Here is a 19373-nt window from a genome sequence, read left to right as displayed (position 1 = left end):
TAGGCAAGATGCAGTAGATGATATCGAGTACAGTATATACATATGAGATGAGTAATGTAGGGTATGTAAACATAAAAGTGGCATAGTTTAAAGTGGCTAGTGATACATGTATTACATAAAGATGGCAAGATGAAGTAGATTATATAGAGTACAGTAAATATATATACATATGAGATGAGTAATGTAGGGTATGTAAACATTATATTAAGTGGCTTTGTTTAAAGTGGCTAGTGATACAGTTTTTCCATCAATATCCATTATTAAAGTGGCTGGAGTTGAGTCAGTATGTTGGCAGTAGCCACTCAATGTTAGTGGTGGCTGTTTAACAGTCTGATGGCCTTGAGATAGAAGCTGTTTTTCAGTCTCTCTGTCCCTGCTTTGATGCACCTGTACTGACCTCGACTTCTGGATGATAGCGGGGTGAACAGGCAGTGGCTTGGGTGGTTGTTGTCCTTGATGATCTTTATGGCCTTCCTGTGACATCAGGTGGTGTAGGTGTCCTGGAGGGCAGGTAGTTTGCCCCCGGTGATGCGATGTGCAGACCTCACTACCCTCTGGAGAGCCTTACGGTTGTGGGAGGAGCAGTTGCCGTACCAGGCGGTGATACAGCCCGACAGGATGCTCTCGATTGTGCATCTGTATAAGTTTGTGAGTGCTTTTGGTGACAAGCCAAATTTCTTCAGCCTCTTGAGGTTGAAGAGGCACTGCTGCGCCTTCTTCACAACGCTGTCTGTGTGGATGGACCAATTCAGTTTGTCCGTGATGTGTGCGCCGAGGAACTTAAAACTCACTACCCTCTCCACTGCTGTCCCGTCGAAGTGGATAGGGGGGTGCTCCCTCTGCTGTTTCCTGAAGTCCACAATCAACAGCCATTGTTTAATAAATTCAAGTCAGAATTCAACAAAAACATAGACAATACAATACACCTAGGGTTTCAAGCTCCGGTTGATTTAAAATGTAATGATATTTAGTGATATTGAATTGTGTTTGGTTGTAAACACAACCAAATATCAGCATTTGAAGCAGATTTGAAGGAGATCCTCTGCTTGGATAGTTTCCTCTGTGGCACTGACTTGTGCATTGAAAGTTTGATTTGATTTAGTCCTATGCTTTTACTTAGATTTATGGTTGAGATGGAGACGTGAATCCAACATATATACATAATTAATTTGTAGACAAACTGGAATTAAAGTCAGACTCAGTGGCACAGATGGAACTATCCAAGCAGAATATACATCTCCTTCAAATGTTGATATTTGGTTGCGATGACAACCAAACACAATTCAATATCACGTTTGAAATGAAATAAGTTGTCTATTAACTTGTCAACAAATTATATATTGGATTCACATCTCCAACTCAACCAAAAATAAAAAAGTTAAAGAATGGGATTAAGAGCACACTAAAGTTCAAAAGGGAATACAGATATTTTGTGTCATCGCTGTGCTTCATCTAATTAGCGGAACTAAATGACCTGGATTGCAGTTAAGATTTCATTAAACGAACATGGCGCAAGTGATCAATGCCGTTTGAGATTCTGCGCAGATTATTACAGTAATTGTGGAGATCTCCACAGTCCATGACCTATGCGTGCTATCTTGAACATGCACGCCTTAAATGATTACATAAGAAGACATTTATAGTTACAGTAACCTCAAAATGTGGTCATGGATGTGTTAAGATTGAATGTTACATTAGTTTGTAAGATAGCCTTAACTTTAGGTAATTTTTTTTTACTGTATTACAACATTCAACCAAATATCAGCTTTTAAAGGAGATGTTTCTGGTTGGAATGTTCCATCTGAGTCACTGGCTTAAATGGTTGAAAGTGCAGTGATTGTCATTTAGGTGACAACTAAACCAAAAATCAGACATTTGTTTTTCCGTTGGAATTTGGTTGTGCTTTTAGATGGTTCAAAGAAAGCACAGTGATAACACATTGTAAATTCAACTATCTTTTGGCTATCTTTTTGAGTGGGTTGTAATCTCATTGATTCATGTCTCAACAAAATATTACCCAATTATGACGTGGTGTGCCCGGTGGGGTCTCTCATTTAAAACGTGTACATATACAAGTGATTAAACCAGTCATTAAACCACCATTTAATGGTAATGTGGCAGCCATATTGGATTCGGAGTCAAATCTGGGCGGGCCCTCTAACATAATTGCAAGACTAGAGGCTAAACATATCAAATCCACAGTGGAAAAAATGACAGTTTTCAGTGTATGAGTCACAGCATTTAAAAAAAAACCATGTGTAACTCTATTTGTTTTTGTCAGGCAGACCATACAGCACTGAGCAGATGTGACTTGTAAAGTTGCCTTTTGAACAACAACCAAAAAGTGAAGTTTACATTCATCATAAAAATTCATCGTTGATATTTCCGACTATTGCCTCTGTGTGTTTACAGTTCTATATTTCCAAGACGCATTAAGAGAATGTTGTGTTTTTGTGTATGTACAGTAGGGCAGAAGACAGACTACTTGTATTCCACAGTTATGCAATATCAGAGCTTGCAATTATTCTGCACTTTTTGAGTTACAAGAGTGTGTCACAATATCTATCAATTTAACCACTTTTGCAGTAAAATATTTTGAGACAACCACCCATTTCATATGGGAGACCTTAGAGATATGGAAAAACATGGTTGTGCTTTGTTATACATCTGGTAGGGTATCTAAAAAATGAAATACCTTGTTGAGAATTGGCCACTAGCCTATTCACCAGTGTGGTAGACACCAGGGTATGAGTAAAACAACCATTTCTCAAATCCCTCACAGACATTTGCTGGTTTTTCTGGAGCCAAACAAACTTGTCTCCTTTGAATCCTCAGTGCATTGTGACAATCTCTCCTCCATGAATGTGTGTATGTATGCATGGAAGCCTGTGTGTGTGTGTGTGTGTGGTTATCCATTGCCTGCTAGCTGCTCACAGCATCGTGGCGAGGTCGAGGACACAGCCCTGGATTCTCTTCCTCCTTTACCATGCAGACACATTCCGTTTCTCTCCTCTGCCCTCCCTTGCCCTCCCTCTCATTATCCTCCGTCCTTTCTCTGTTTCTCTCACACTCTCTTTCTCTCCCTTGTGATGTCGTCACTCGTTCTTGTTTTGCCTGTATGGGAAGGAACAAAGTCCTTGACTCTTGATTCAGGCGACTTTGGTCTCTGATGATTATCATGATCGTGATGATGTGTGTTGTCATCTGTCTTGCCTGTTGTGTTGTCACGCTTGCCACTGGCACAGCATTTTGCTTATGCACCAAAACGTGGTCTCGTGTCCTTGTAGATACCCATTCTGTCCTCACCCATCTATCCACACCCTATGGTATGGTTTGGTTCGTTATGATGTTGTGTCACCAATTGGGTGCAGTCCCTGGAGGCAATCCAAGCCTCACTGCCCATATCTCTGTGCACACACCTAAGGCTGCTACTGGCATGTCTACCTTCCCCTCTCCCACTGCAACATACAAACACACATCATAGGGGTGTACTCAGGACATGAAGTCAGATATCATTCTCCCCACACTTTGTATCACACCTGTGTACCTAAGGGCCCCATCTGTATATTTTGTCTGAGATGCCTCTTTCATAACTCATCCCACAGGATTAACACAACACTAGAGACTTTATCCAGATAAAGGTTCTTCCCATGTATTTTTTTATCACACCTACCATGGTACAAGTTAACTGGCGTTTCGGGGCGATATGTACTGAAAAGTTATTACCAACTCTTTTGACAGACACCTTCATATTCCAGTCCTGAGAGAACCTCCTTTGCGGTTTCTCCTGCACCTGAACACAGAGGGTTACACAACATTAAGGTGTTGACTCAGGCATCAGTGTCCTCATCTTTTTAACACACCTGCACTCCCTAGCCCTGAGGTCCCCCTATTTGCCCTTCCTTTCCACAGTAGCTAATCTCTCCACACACTCGGGTTTCACACACGCAGGGCATGCAAAGGAATCCAGTTTCTAATTGCTCGTATTTGCTCTGATTACTTAAAGGGTAGGTGAGTAACTGTACCTGGATAGAAAGGGAGAGGATGAAAAATACAGAGAGAAAAGTGATAGGTCCCACTACCATTGGTCACCACTTATCTGCAACCAGTCTCTCAATTCATCCACTCCCCCTGATCCTAGTGCCTTTTACTACCAGCTGTAGCACTAATACTATACTATAGTGACACTAACACTAAACAGTAGCACTGGAACACTCAGTAACAGTTAAAAACAACTTTGTGTACCTCAGGGTTCTGTGCTTGCCCCCCTCTTTTTGTTATTGCAAATGGATCCCTAGGCTATGTGATTTGTTATTGCAGCTTCTCTCGTCAATATTATGCTGATGTTGTCCAACTCTCTCTCCTTGCCGCAATCTGACAAATGTATTGCCTTTGCATTGGGGCATGCCTCAGTGATGCCAATTTGGCATGTCAAACTCAAAACTAATATGCTCCTACCTCCCAGCCAAGTCCTCACTTCCCCAAGATCTTTCCATGACCCCTAACAACACTATTGCATGCAATGCAAAAATATACTTTAAAAAAATATAAACACAACATCTAGTGTTGGTACCATGTTTCATGAGCTGAAATAAAACATCCCAGAAATGTTACATAGGCACAAAAAGCTTATTTCTCTCAAATGTTGTGCACAAATTTGTTTACATCCCTGTTATTGAGTATTTGTCCTTTGCCATGACAAGCCATCCACTTGACAGGAAGCTGATTAAACAGCACAACCATTGCACAGGTGCACCATGTGCTGGGGACAATAAAAGGCCACTCTAAAATGTGCAGTTATGTCACACAACACAATGCCACAGATCTCTCAAGTTTTGAGGGAGCGTGCAATTGGCATGATGACTGCAGGAATGTCCACCAGAGCTATTGCCAGATAATTTAATGGTAATTTCTCTACCATAAGCCACCTTCAACGTCATTTCAGAGAATTTGTCAGTACGTCCAACCAGCCTTACAACCGCAGACCACGTGTAACCACGCTAGCCCAGGACCTCCACATCCGGCTTGTTTACCTCCGGGATCGTCTTGAGACCAGCCACCCGGGCAGCTAATGAAACTGAAGAGTATTTCTGTCTGTAATAAAGCCCTTTTGTGGGGGAAAAAAATAATTTGGATTGGCTGGGCCTGGTTTCCCAGTGGGTGGGTCTGGCTCCCAAGTGGGTGGGCCTATGCCCTCCTGTGCCCCTGCCCCAGTCATGTGAAATCCATAGATTAGGGCCTAATGAATTTATTTAAATTGACTGGTTTCCTTATATGAACTGTAACTCGGTAGAAATCATTGAAATGGTTGCATATTGCATTTATATTTTTGTTCAGTATATATTTACTGTACTTGCTGGTCTTGAACGAAATGGTCTTGTCAAAAGGCTTTGTCGGCTTCAGACAACTATTCCTCTGCAGACCACAATCCACAAATGACCTGTTTGTTTCCAAGTAGTTACCATTTGAATTCCTTGAACCCAGTTATTTACTGTTTAAATTGCTGCACTGACATCTACACTGTTGCTTAAATACCCCTTTTATTTTGAGTTATTTTGCAAATCACCTTGAAGGACAAAGTCTGATCGAGTTAAAGGATCACCTGAGTGCTTTACATTAGAATAGTAACATAAGAAACTGTAATGTTTTTACTACACAGAGGTTGAGTGGTGAGGTGATGAACTTGAGAGCGATGCCTTTGTAAACAAGCAGATCAGCTGGCCCAGACATTTTGCTGAAACCTTCTAGGCAAGCGGCGCGCTCAATATTTCACCAGTCCAGCTCAGGTTTGAATCGCTCTAATTGGTTGTTAGCGGGATGAAGTGTCTGCAGATTTTTAGCTGCAGTAAACCACTACATAGACAGTTAGACACTCAGGGAAATGAATGTAGTTGAAGAAATGGAGAAGCATGTTGGGTGTGTGAAGCTCTGGGGAGCCTTTTGGCAGAACCGGTAGCCATGGTGAAGGTGACAAGTCTGGTCGTCGAGTTCATTTCTCTCTCCTTCGTAATTCCTCCGGATTTTAGGCCTATTCCTCCTGTCCTTCATTCTGCCTCGCAGGATCATTGTCATAAAGGTGCTCTATGTAACAATTCATAGTGATCATTTTGATTTCCTCATGGTTTTTTAAGAATAGCCTCGGGCTTGGAAATACCTGAAATATCATAAAAGCCTATTACCAGAGTGCGAATTATACTGTGACATTCGGGAGGTCTCGTCTTTTTTACACGTGACCTATGCAGGTGCAAAAAAAAATGTAGTAAATATATAATTTAACAGTAAAAAATGTGTCATGACTAAGGCATGTTTTCATGTTATTGTCAAACAATCACTGCAAAACATAGGGTACCTGCATTTGTTTGTCCACTCCAAAATAATTCCAGCATCCAAACAGGGAACCTGCTTCATTTGATGAATGGAAAGAAGACATCTGTTACAAAACACCCCAAAAAAGTGTAATGACATTCGGCGATTGTCATTGGGTCTGCACTTTTGTAGCCTGAATTCATTGAGGTGTCTTGCTGACAAAAGGACCTTTTTTTTTGTAGAAAGAAAAGTTTGGACACCTGAAAAGGTCCTGAAATACCGGACTGTCCCAGGATGTGCATCCACATGAAGAAGAAAAAATGTCAATCATGAAACGGATGTGAGGGTATTTTGATTTAGTTTAATTTGGAATAATCTTTTTATATTTACCACTGTAGCAGTACAAACTGCATTTTAAGCAAATAGGGGAATAGTTCAATTAGCATTATTTAAAGACCCCCCCCCCCTCCCCCCAAAAGTGTGACTTTGTTGCATTTAGGGGGACTCATGTCTCATTCAGGGGGGTCTGTAATTCGCACTCTGCCTATTACTTTCTCACCGTATAATTTTTTTTAAACAAAAAATATCTGTTGCAGTGACGTGAAGTACGGGGTCTTGTTTACGCTTTGTTTTCAACCTCCAACAACAAACACCAATCCTGAAGCAGAAAGACACTGCTGTTTGTATACACTGAAGTTGGCCAGGGCGGCCAGTCGCTGTACATAAGAAACTTTATAGCTTCCAACAGCATTCCAAAAAATGTACAGCCTATACAGTTTACTACTGTAGATATATCGTTGACATTTAGGGTTATTTACAAGTGTAATTGATAAACAGAGCAACTTTAGCATCCCTTTCATGAAGCCATTTTTGTTCTCTCTCAAAATCTCTCTATTTTCTTTTTGGATGTTAAATGGCTATGATCCCTAATTGATGTCACTTGTTAAGTCCACTTCAATCCGTGTAGCTGAATGGGAGGAGACAGGTTAAAGAAGGACTTTTAAGCCTTGAGACAGTCGGATTGTGTATGTGTGCCATTTAGAGGGGAAATGGGCAAGACGGGTGCCAGGAGCACCGGTTTGTGTGAAGAACTGCAACATTGCTGGGTTTTTCATGCTCAATAGTTTCCCGTGTGTATCAAGAATGGTCCACCACCCAAAGGACATCCAGCCGACTTGACACAAGCGTGGGAAACATTGGCGTCAACACGGGCCAGCATCCCTGTGGAACGCTTTCGACGCCTTGTAGAGTCCACGCCCCGGCAAATTGAGGATGTTCTGAGGGCAAAAGAAGAGGAGGGCTGCAACTCAATATCAGGAAGGTGTTCCTAGTGTTTGGCATACCTAGTGTATATGGATCTCTCTATGTATGGATAACTTACATTCTCGGGAATAGGGATGAGAGTGACAAGAGAAATATTATATATTATATATATATATTCTCAATGGCGCTCGTTTTCCAAATGGATTTGCCTTTGTCCAAGTGAGCACACAGTGGGGAAGATGTTGTGTTCAGCTTCAGAAATCACAATGTCACATTCCTGCTAGAACACCTGAGGCAAGGAGGAGGCTAACCTGCTGGGGGCTCGCAAGATAACATACAGTACACCTTTCATTTCTGAGTTTACTGAAACTCCAGTAATAGCAGTGCCCCAACCCCCTCTTTCAGGTCTTGATATGATTCAGCCTGCCCAAGGTTCCATCTGTCTATATCCATTCTTATGGATCTGAGCCCAGCAGTCTTACAAACTAAAGGTTATTTAGATTAGATTTATGTGCCAATTTTTGGGGGGGGGATTTATTATGGAGAAAAAAAAGTTTCAACATGATTTCTAAGAACTTTTTTGCTATTGATGTTAGGATAAGTTACTATCTTTCAACAATGTTCTTTGACATGGTCTTGGCTTTCTCCTGGTGAGCCAGAGTTGTTAAGTCATGTTTCAAACTGCTCTATTAATCCAAACCCTGTCAACATGAAGCCTGCCACCAGTCTTCTGTAGTCTTAGACTGTAACTGTTTGATTGACACTAGTCTGATATGAATTAAAGGCTGGTTTGTATGTGCATATGTGCATCCCTGCATTTCCCTGTTCGCGCACATGTGTGTGTTTTGATGATTGTGTGCTCTTGTGTGTTAACACAACAAATGTGTTCCAGATCACAACTTGGAAGGCATTTCTGGAGGCATCAAGTGTTAAATATGAAATTCTGTTGGGTGCCTGTTTTCAAAACTTCTGAATTTAGGTCTTATTCTCATCCATATATTTTAGACCATAAAAAGCCATGTTGGGCAGCTGACTACGGTTCTGTTTTTTTCTACAGACAACATCATCCATAAAAACACTCTGATGTGCAGAACAGAAGGCTCAATTTATATAGTGTGCTTTAGTCCAGAAATTCCTCCCGACAAAGACACTTCGGCATTTTTTGAAATACTCATCTTATCATTGTATAAAGTCAGAGGGCGTCACTCCTGGTACCTAAATTGATGACATATGTCGAGTGGAGACCATTAAGCTAGGTGAAGAAGAAGAATATTCATTTCAGTCAGTCCTGATGAGCCCTTCCCAGCTTGCTAGATTATGCTGGCAACAACAGCAGCATGGCGCTAGCTAAAACATGTTATTTTGATGGGTGAGGGAGAAATAACTTGTAGTATTGGTCAGCATCTGGATGTCACTGTGACATGCCAATTAGCTAACATTACGATAAGCTGGTGCGAATGACCAGTGCAATGGTGTTTCATTGAGGTGCTGCTTGCCGATGTGAGTCGCTTCCCACGGTGCAGCTGTATCACATGTCAGCGGCAGTAGCTTCCGTAAGTAACGCGGCCAATTTGTTCCATCCCCACTTGCTTTTATTTTGAGTAAGATAGCTCTCGGCAGCCTACATGAGAAATCATGTGTAATGCTGGTAGTAACCATCTGGATGTCACCGTGATACAGTCTAAGGCTCAATGGGGAGAGTTTGCTCTGCAAGTCGGCCATACAACAACACGGGGTCAGTGTTCTTCCTCCCGCCTACCGAGCACTGTTTTCTGGTAAAGCGAGGGAAGTAGCTAGCTAGTGTAGCCAATATCAGGCCAAGGTGACAGCTAAACCATATTGTAGTGATTTTCACCGACAATAACTACGGCAGTAACATATCCATTTTTGTAAAAAAACAAACAATAATCCAGGCTGTATCATAACCAGCCCATGATTGGGAGTCCCATTGGGTGGCACACAATTGGCCCAGCGTCGTCCGGGTTTGGCCGGTGTAGGCTGGCATTGTAAATAAGAATTTGTTCTTAACTGACTTGCCTAGTTAAATAAACGGAATAATAACACTTTCCCTAGTCCAAACTTTGTCAGACAGGTTTCAAGTTCTCGTTGAAGTTTCTAGCCATACGCATAGCCTACTAACGAGCCTTGACGGGCTCATCAGGACGATTGACTGAACTGAATGTGTTCGTCTCCATTCGACTCTCGCTGCATGACATACACTACACGACCAAAAGTATGTGGACACTTGCTTGTTGAACATCTCATTCCAAAATCATGGGCATTAATATGGAGTTTTTCCCCTCATTTACTGCTATAACAGACTCCACTCTTCTGGGAAGGCTTTTCACTAGATGTTGGAACATTGCTACAGGGACTTCCTTCCATTCAGCCACAAGAGCATCACTGAGGTCAGGCACGGATGATGGGCGATTAGGCCTGGCTCATCCCAAAGGTGTTCGATGGGGTTGAGATCAGGGCTCTGTTCAGGCCAGTCAAGTTCTTCCACATTGATCTCGATAAGCCATTTCTGTATGGGTCTCGCTTTGTGCACGGGGGCATTGTCATGCTGAAACAGGAAAGGGCTTTCCCCAAACGTTTTCCCCAAGTTGAAAGCACATAATCGTCTAGAATGTCATTGTATACAGCAGCATTAAAATTTCCCTTCACTGGAACTAAGGGGCCTAGCCCAAACCATGAAAAACAGCCCCAGACCATTATTCCTCCTCCACCAAACTTTACAGTTTGCACTATGCATTCGGGCAGATAGCATTCTCCTGGCATCCGCCAAACTCAGATTAGTCCGTCAGACTGCCAGATGGTGAGGCATGATTCATCACTCCAGATAACGCGTTTCCACTGCTCCAGAGTCCAATAGCGTCAAGCTTTACACCACTCCAGTCGACACTTGGCATTGCGATCTTAGGCTGCTCGGCCATGGAAACCCATTTCATGAAGCTCCCGACGAACAGTTATTGTGCTGATGTTGCATCCAGAGGCAGTTTGGAACTCTGTAGTGAGTGTTGCACCCAAGGAAAGACAATTTATATGTGCTACGCACTTCAGCACTCTGCGGTCCCGTTCTGTGAGCTTGTGTGGCCTACCACTTCGCGGCTGAGCCGTTCTTGCTACTAGATGTTTCCACTTCACAATAACAGCACTTACAGTTGACTGAGGCAGCTCTAGCAGGGCAGAAATTTTCCAAACTGACTTGTTGGAAAGGTGGCATCCTATGACGGTACCACGTTGAATGTCACTGAGCTCTTCAGTAAGGCCATTCTACTGCCAATATTTGTCTATTGAGATGTAATGGTTGTGTGCTTGATTTTATACACCTGTTGTGTGGCTGAAATAGCCAAATACTCTAATATGAATGGGTGTCCACATACTTTTGTATATATCGTGTACGTCATCAATTTGGGCACACGGATGTGGAACTCATCCTAAAGTGTTAGGATTCACAAGCATCCGACATTCAAAAATGAAAATGGTTCTTATTTTATGATATCACTGCGCTCTCACATGACTCTCCCTGAAATAGGCAGAATAACTAGTTAAATTGTTACAAATGTTGCAACAGTGATTTGAGAAAAAACTAACAAAGTGGTTTATTTCTCCTGCAAAAATTCTGTGCAAGGACGTCGGTCACCACTTCATCAGGTGCTTAGCTTACTATTGTAGCTAGCTTACTGACATAGCTAATGTTAGTTAGCTAGCTCTACCTGCTGCTTTAGCTGGCTGCTTATACTGTTTAAGTATAAGGAGGCTACTGCAATGACTTGCAGCAGAACAGCTGCTTCATGAAAACTCATAATAATGTTAGCAGCACTACTACAGTAGCTTGCTAGCTGGCTTTTAAGTTCCCGGTTCCCGGTTAACAGCATCGTTTCAGTGACTGGCTCAGTAGCAACCTAATGTTAAACAAATGTATGCTAGCTTTTGTGCACATTGTCAAACTTCAGAAATACTGCTCATTGAAGCACACAACTTCTTAGCTAGATGTGAAATGGTGCGACTAAGACTTCCCTAACCAAAACACGGCAAAATTATTTATAGATGTATTGTAAAGTGGTCAGATGAAGCAGATGCTTAACTACAGGACTGTTTTGCTAGCACAGACTGGAATATGTTCCGGGATTCCTCTGATGGCATTGAGGAGTACACCACATCAGTCACTGGCTTTATCAATAACTGCATCGAGGACGTTATCTCCACGTTATCTCGTTATCACGTTATCTCCACAGTGACTGTATGTACATACCCCAACCAGAAGCCAAGCTTTCAAGGAGCGGGACTCTAACCCGGAAGCTTATAAGAAATCCCGCTATGTCCTCCGACGAACCATCAAACAGGCAAAGCATCAATACAGGACTAAGATCGAATCGTACAACACCAACTCTTGACGCTCGTCGGATGTGGCAGTGCTTCTAAACTATTACAGACTACAAAGGGAAGCACAGCCGAGAGCTGCCCAGTGACACGAGCCTACCAGGCAAGCTAAATATCTTCTATGCTCGCTTCGAGGCAAGTAACACTGAAACATGCATGAGAGCATCAGCTGTTCCGGACGACTGTGACCACGCTCTCCGCAGACGATGTGAGTAAGACCTTTAAACAGGTCAACATTCACAAGGCTACTGGGCCAGACGGATTACCAGGACGTGTACTCCGAGCATGCGCTGACCAACTGGCAAGTGTCTTCACTGACATTTTAACCTCTCCCTGTCCGAGTCTGTAATACCAACATGTTTCAAGCAGACCACCATAGTAACCTGCCTAAATGAGTACCGACCCGTAGCACTCATGTCTGTAGCCATGAAATGCTTTGAAAGGCTGGTCATGGCTCACATCAACACCATTATCCCAGAAACCATAGACCCACTCCAGTTTGCATACTGCACCAACAGATTCACAGATGATGCAATCTCTATTGCACTCCACACTGTCCTTTCCCACCTGGACAAAAGGAACAGCTATGTGAGTTTGCTATTCATTAACTAAAGCTCAGCGTTCAACACCATAGTGCCCTCAAAGCTCATCAATAAGCTAATCACTCTGCGACTAAACACCTCCCTCTGCAACTGGATCCTGGACTTCCTGATGGGCCTTTTCTTGCCATAATATGGACTTGGTTAATTGAAATGCATTCCAGGTGACTACCTCATGAACCTGGTTGAGAGAATACCAAGAGTGTGCAAAGCTGTCATCAAGGCAAAGGGTGACTACTATGAAGAATCTGAAATATAAAATATATTTTGATTTATTTAACACTTTTTTGGTTACTACATGATTCCATATGTGTTATTTCATAGTTTTGATTGTCTTCACTATTTTTTTACAATGTAGAAAATAGAAAAAATTAAGAAAAACTCTTGAATGAGTAGGTGTGTCCAAACCTTTGACTGGTACTGTATATTTTTAGCAAACGAGCGAGCAGTGGCACGAATGAGTGCCAAGAGCTCACAGCCACCGCTTGCTCCTCATCATCTCCCTACAGTGCAGTGGCACACATTACTCATATTTAAGATGGTGTCAACATAATTACATTTTCATTAGTCCTTTCAAAAGTCAGCAGAAGTGATCTTCTCATAGTCGTTCGGAGTCTAAAATAATCCTAGGGGAAACACTGGTGTATGCTTGTGGAAAGGAGTAGGTGTGCGTACATACATTTTAGCGGAATGGAATTTCTCTTTATGATTCAGAGGGGCGGACTGTGCATTTTTCCACATGGCCATGACATATGGCGTGCACTCCGCCCTCGGTAATTGTAAGCATGTGTCTATAATGGAAAGGTGCACAATATGCTGCCCCTGTCTTTCGGTTGGTGGTGGTGGGGGGGGGGGGACAGTTGAAAAATGTGGGGCTCCAACGTAGCCTGCAGCACATGCACGCACACACATATACAGAAGAGAACAAAGTGCCAAATCCATCACCACCCTGTCTGGACGGCATACGGGGGGATATGTTCCAGGATCGTTTGTCTTTGTTCTCCGTTTTTATCTCATATCCTTATTTGTAGTGGAAAATTCTGATCCAACCCAACTCACTGAAAAGGTACTGAATTTCACATCACCTGGATGACCACTGTTTCATATGTTTACCTCTGAACGCTTCACTTGTGGCAACTAGGACTGTGAGTTTACACAAAGTTGGGATCCTTAACATTAAGAACACTCCCCCCACTTAATTTAAATCGCAGTTCAGTCATCACAAAACGTATTATTTTCCGTCTTATAGCTGATAGGCTATAAAAGCCTGGGGAAGTTGTGTAATTCAAATAAAAACCACAGAAGAAGAGGTGAACTTTAGGCTACTTGGTGAATTTGCAAGACAAGACATTGCGAAATGCAGATGACCAAAACATATTAGCGCACTTGTGCATGCTTCTGCCTTTCTCTCGTGCTGGACTGCCTTCTCAGTCTCTACGTTAATGATGCAAGTATGTGTTCAGTCTTCTGTCTGTTGCAGTCTTGCGAGCACGGGGCAGGCAGTCTCATATAAAATTAATTTATTAATTTATTATTTTTTAAATACCGTGACCAGCAGCATATCAATCAGTGATGTTTATTGTTGTCAGGCAAAAAATACAGAACATTTTAGGCAGAATTCTACTGTCTGAAAAGGTGCCTGATCCAGCACTTTTTGTAATTGTCTGAAATGATATAAATTCTTGCTAATGACATATTACTGTAGCTGCGTTCTATGTCTGTAAAGGGTTACGGTAGATATAACTTCACTGCCCGGCACTAGCAGTCATCAGTAGCTTTCAGGCCAGGGGTACAATGTATGAATTTATGGTTGGGTCAGAATCAACATTTTAATCATTGGTCAGTACGAAGAATTAACTAAAACCAAAAGTCCAAATCCCTATCTCCATCCATGGCTAATATGGGAAAGGGACAATTTTAGCTACCTAGCTAGTCACCGGAGGACAACGAGATGCAACAATTCAAGTTGTTTCTGTCAATGATGTATTGCTCTTGACGTGATGTGATTGAATCTTTTTTGGTGCACCAGGACCATTCACAGTTGAGCTCACTCAGCTTAGCTCAATGCTGATTGGCTATTATTATTTTAAATATCAAGGGAGGCCAAAAATGCTCGCTGGATTCCCTTGCATGCAATGCCACGGGCGGCAACAATGTCATACTCTTTTTGACCAAACAGCATCGGTTATATGGCCTACACATACAGAGACCGGGGAGGTGCTGTTTCACTCGCTTTTTCCGGTGAGATACATTCAGCCTCTTGCGAATTGAAGGAAAATGATGAAACACAGGGATACGATAGATCAATTATTGTATGTTTTAGTATTTGTTGGTTATTGGTCCATTTTTTGAAGCCTGGCTTCCATATATACATACATATATAATAGGGCCATTTTTCTTGACGTGGAATTGTGTGATTTTTTACCTTAGCGTTTTAACAGAAAACTGATGCAAAGTTGTCCATGACCACATCCCTAGTGGCAACACCTGTGGCCTGTCAATGTATTTTACATAAATGCTATCCCATCACACCTTATTCCACAAGGCTGATACCTCTCTGAATACTTCACTTGTGCAACACCTGTGGCCTGTCAATATTCTGTATTTGACATAATGCTATCCCATCGCACCTTATGCCACATGAGGCTGATATGAAAGGAGTAATAGCTTTTGTTGTCCTGATCTTGAATTGCTTTCATGTGTCAATCAATTGTATTTATGAACTCTGTATGTGTGTGTGTGTGTGTGTGTGTGTGTGTGTGTGTGTGTGTGTGTGTGTGTCCGCTATTAACCTGAGCACTATATAAGCACCTGACCCTGCCACCCCCCCCCCTTCCTTTTCTACCACAGACGGCAGTGTGTGAGAAGTGAGGAGGAGGGAGGTTCCTCTCTCTCTCTCTCTCTGTCGCCCAGACTCCCATCACAATGAGCTGGAGCTTCCTGACACGCCTGCTGGAGGAAATCCACAACCACTCTACCTTTGTGGGCAAGATCTGGCTTACCGTGCTCATCGTCTTTCGCATCGTCCTTACCGCCGTGGGCGGCGAGTCCATCTACTACGATGAACAGAGCAAGTTCGTGTGCAACTCAGGCCAGCCGGGCTGCGAGAACGTCTGCTATGATGCATTCGCACCGCTCTCACACGTCCGCTTCTGGGTCTTTCAGATCATCCTGGTGGCCACGCCGTCGCTCATGTACCTGGGCTACGCCGTCAACAAGATTGCCAGGCGTGAGGAGAGAGCTGAGGGTGGAGGAGGGGGAGGAGGACTGTCCCAGCGCAAGCCTAGGAAGCTCTACCTCGGGGCCAGAAGGCAACACCGTGGCATGGAGGAGGCCGAGGATGACCAGGAGGAGGACCCCATGATCTATGAGGTTCCCGAGGTGGAGAGCGAGACGGGGGGAGGCGACGGGGGAGGAGGCAGGGGTGGCGGAGGAGCTGGAGGCGGCGGCTGCCAGGGTAAAGGCAAGGTGCGCCATGACGGACGCCAGCGCATCAAGGAGGACGGGCTGATGCGTATCTACGTGCTGCAGCTGCTGGCGCGTTCCATGCTAGAGGTGGCCTTTCTGGGGGGGCAGTACGCCCTCTACGGCCTGGCGGTGCCCTCCATCTACGTGTGCTCGGGCCGGCCGTGCCCGCACAGTGTGGACTGCTTTGTGTCACGCCCCACTGAGAAGACCATCTTCCTGCTCATCATGTATGCCGTGTCGCTGCTCTGCTTGGCGCTCAACGTGTGGGAGATGCTCCACCTGGGCGTTGGCACCATCTGTGACATCCTGCGCTCCCGTCGGAGACCGCTCTCCGAGGAGGACCTGTATGGCCTTGGGGGTGGCGGCGGTCCCGGGGGGCCGCCCACTTTCCGCGACGGAGGAGTAGTGGGGGGCGATGGTTACAGCAGCTACCCCTACTCCTGGAACGCCCCGTCAGCGCCGCCGGGCTACAACATCGCCGTCAAGCCCCCAACACTGATGGTGCCGACTGTGGCGCCCGATGGGCAGCTGCCCTTCACCGACCTCAGCAACGCCAAGATGGCGTGCCGACAGAACCGCGCCAACATCGCCCAGGAGGAGAGGCGGCAGTACGCCAGCAATGAGGATAACTTCCCATCGTCGGGTGGCGTGAGGGACGCTCGTGGCACCCTCCAAAGGGAGATTCGGCAGGCGCAGGACCGGTTGGAGTCGGCCATCCAGGCCTACAGCCATGAACAGGGCCACAACAACCCCAGCAAGCCCCACCGTGATCGCAAGCACCGGCAAGCCTCCAAGCACACCTCCAGCAAAGCCGAAAGGGGAAACAGCAGCAATAGCAGCAGCAAGTCGGGTGACGGCAAGGGCTCCGAGTGGATTTGACATCTACAATAGATCAGCGGACTTAGTATATGCAGCGTTATCTTCTATAACACATTATGATATAGGAGTTATTGCTCCATTACTGAGTATATAGCTCCTACAGACACAACTGACGCTAGTGCCCCCTGGAGACAGGCTGAAATGAGTTTGTAACATCACTAAATGCAAATGAGGTAATCAATGTCAGCTGTATCTGATGTTACAACTGTCAGTAATTCTACGTTCAAAAGAAGGAGCAATATGCGAAAAGACACAGTAATTGAGAGTCCATTTATTTTATTTTATTTTTAAATGTGTATCGGTATAAATATGCCATATGTCGGTGCTATGACTTTATCTTTGCTTCCACAAAGAAATGGGAGACTTCTAAGCTGCATTCTTAGAAGAACTATCTGAAGTGCCTTCTTACTACTCCAAGAAAAATATTGTGCGAGTAAAAAGTGTGCTTCCTTTGCCAAGCTGCTCACAAGATGGACGCTTGTATGTGAAATGTTTCCATAGTAAAGAGATTTTAGTGGGTCACGACTGGTACCAAGAACTGGAGTCAGAGGTTTTCTCTGTCTTTCTATCCACCTGTCTCTTTAATGGCTCTTGAGCTTCATCTGGTGGTCAAAACCGTGAACAGTGCAGACATGACCACACCATATATTTTACTATGCGTTACTGCTTAAGATATGCTGTTTGAAATGTTTTTTTAAAAATTGTGAGTGTTCCAGGACAAGACATTGAGAGAACCCTTTAACCGTTGAAAGACCAGTCAGTATTTTACGAGGAACTATTTAATTGTTGCTCCATTATATGTGTGAGGAATACTATTGCCATACTATAGAAAGCATACAGAGAAGGGAGAACATTTGACAACAATTGTTTATATTTTCATAATGTGTACAAAATTGTTGTTCTGTTTTTATTGTGTTTGGGAGAGACAATTAAGCAGCACTTTGATTGGTTCAGTTACTGTATGTTTTTATATTAATGTTCTTTCATTTCCTCCGTTGATGACAATGTTCCACAGAAGAAGAAATACAATCTATGTTCAGTGTTGCTGAAGTTGTATGGAAAGGCTGCTTCAATGTATTGATTCAAGGGACATTACACACTCCAAAATCAAAAGGTTGTCAGATGATAAAATTGTTAATTTGATGTCCTCGTCCCAGGCCCATCTGTTTTTGTAGATGTCCAGTAGCTATTTGCCACAATCCCCAAAAAATGTCATTTCCAGATTTGCAGTGCTTATCTTTTCCATTTATTTTGTGCGTGGAATGTTTACTCATCTTGACATTAGGCTGCTTTTGTAGTTTGAAAACATGTCTATTTTTTAAATGATTTTGTAGTGGAATGTCCCTTTAATATGTTTTTACATTGACGTCAGGTCATGTGTGTCATCTAGTCAGCCTAGTTTCCCTACTATCGATGGTTTGTGTTCGCCTGATGTTCTGGTACGTCTCCAACCAGAGACAGTTGGTATCTTGGGGGTGAATGGGGTGGAGAAACAACTATCATTTGTAGTGACATCCATTTTGAGCGTGTGTGCCAAAACATACCACTTACATGTGGGTGGGAAATAAGAGAAGGACACCTGTTTTGGCTACTTAAAAAAAAATAAAAAAAATGCTATATGTATATTTTATTTGCCTTTTTTCCTAATTCAAATGTTAAAGTGGAAAGCTGAGAGCCCTTGCACTGTGCCAATATTTCCATTTTGGGAAATACTTTTGTGCAAAAAAAGAATGCATGTTCTGAATCATTTTTATAAAGGGAGTATGAATAAATACAAAGTTTCAAATGTTTAAGTATTTGTCTTTTGTGTTGTGTTTTTTTGTTGTTGAGTGGAATGAATTATCCTATTTACTTACTATTTCCCACCCTATGATAAATGTAAGCACAATTATTGTGAAGAGCTTGCATATGAAGTGAAAACAAGTGTTTTACCAATACAATTTATGAGGTCTCTGTGTTACACCAAAGATACTGGATATAATAACGAGATGCTTGTGTCTCTGCCCTAGCAATGGGATTTGTTGTCCACAGAGCAGAACGTTGGGCTATCAAGCTTCCGCCTATTCCTCTGGATGCGTGGATACATCTCGTTATTTGAATACTTTTTTTGAATATTCCATGAGGGGTGTTGATGTCAACCGCCTGTATTCAATGGAGAGTGAGATGCTTGCTAGTCTTATGAATATGCATAGGCCATCTCAGGGACAACTCTAATATAGAATGTTTTTTCTGAAAGTAGCTGGGATGTCATGGGCATCACACTATCAGTACACTCATAACAACCTAAGCATTACGGAACTTGTATAAGATCAAATATGCATCACATATCAAAATAGTAATAAATTTTTATCTTGACTAAACTCTCTCATTTCCCCCCACACAAAAAAACTTCTCACTTGCTTAATAATTAATGATCTGCTTAAAGTGAACAGATTTTGGGCGGATTAAACTCTCTTGCTTCGCCTCTTCCTC

At 43.1% G+C, this 19373-nt stretch overlaps 1 protein-coding gene across 2 annotated transcripts in view; it reads left to right on the top strand.

Moving 5' to 3' along the window:
* Positions 1–18694, top strand: part of LOC110492856 (gap junction gamma-1 protein) — a 41610-nt gene extending 22916 nt beyond the window's left edge. Inside the window, exons 1-2 of one of the 2 annotated variants that reach the window (XM_036946557.1) lie at positions 15517–15628; positions 15720–18694. In XM_036946557.1, the coding sequence (XP_036802452.1) occupies positions 15747–16901 (1155 nt within the window). In that variant the 5' untranslated portion in view covers positions 15517–15628; positions 15720–15746 and the 3' untranslated portion in view covers positions 16902–18694. Of the gene's footprint in view, positions 1–15404 lie in introns of those variants that run through there. The other variant, XM_036946556.1, reaches the window with a different exon arrangement.
* The last annotated feature ends 679 nt before the right edge of the window (positions 18695–19373 follow it).

The sequence above is a fragment of the Oncorhynchus mykiss genome, chromosome 16 (assembly GCF_013265735.2).
Source record: "Oncorhynchus mykiss isolate Arlee chromosome 16, USDA_OmykA_1.1, whole genome shotgun sequence".
Taxonomy (NCBI): domain Eukaryota; kingdom Metazoa; phylum Chordata; class Actinopteri; order Salmoniformes; family Salmonidae; genus Oncorhynchus; species Oncorhynchus mykiss.
The sequence above is the reverse complement of the archived record's forward strand: the minus strand, read 5'-3'. Positions and strand labels throughout refer to the sequence as shown.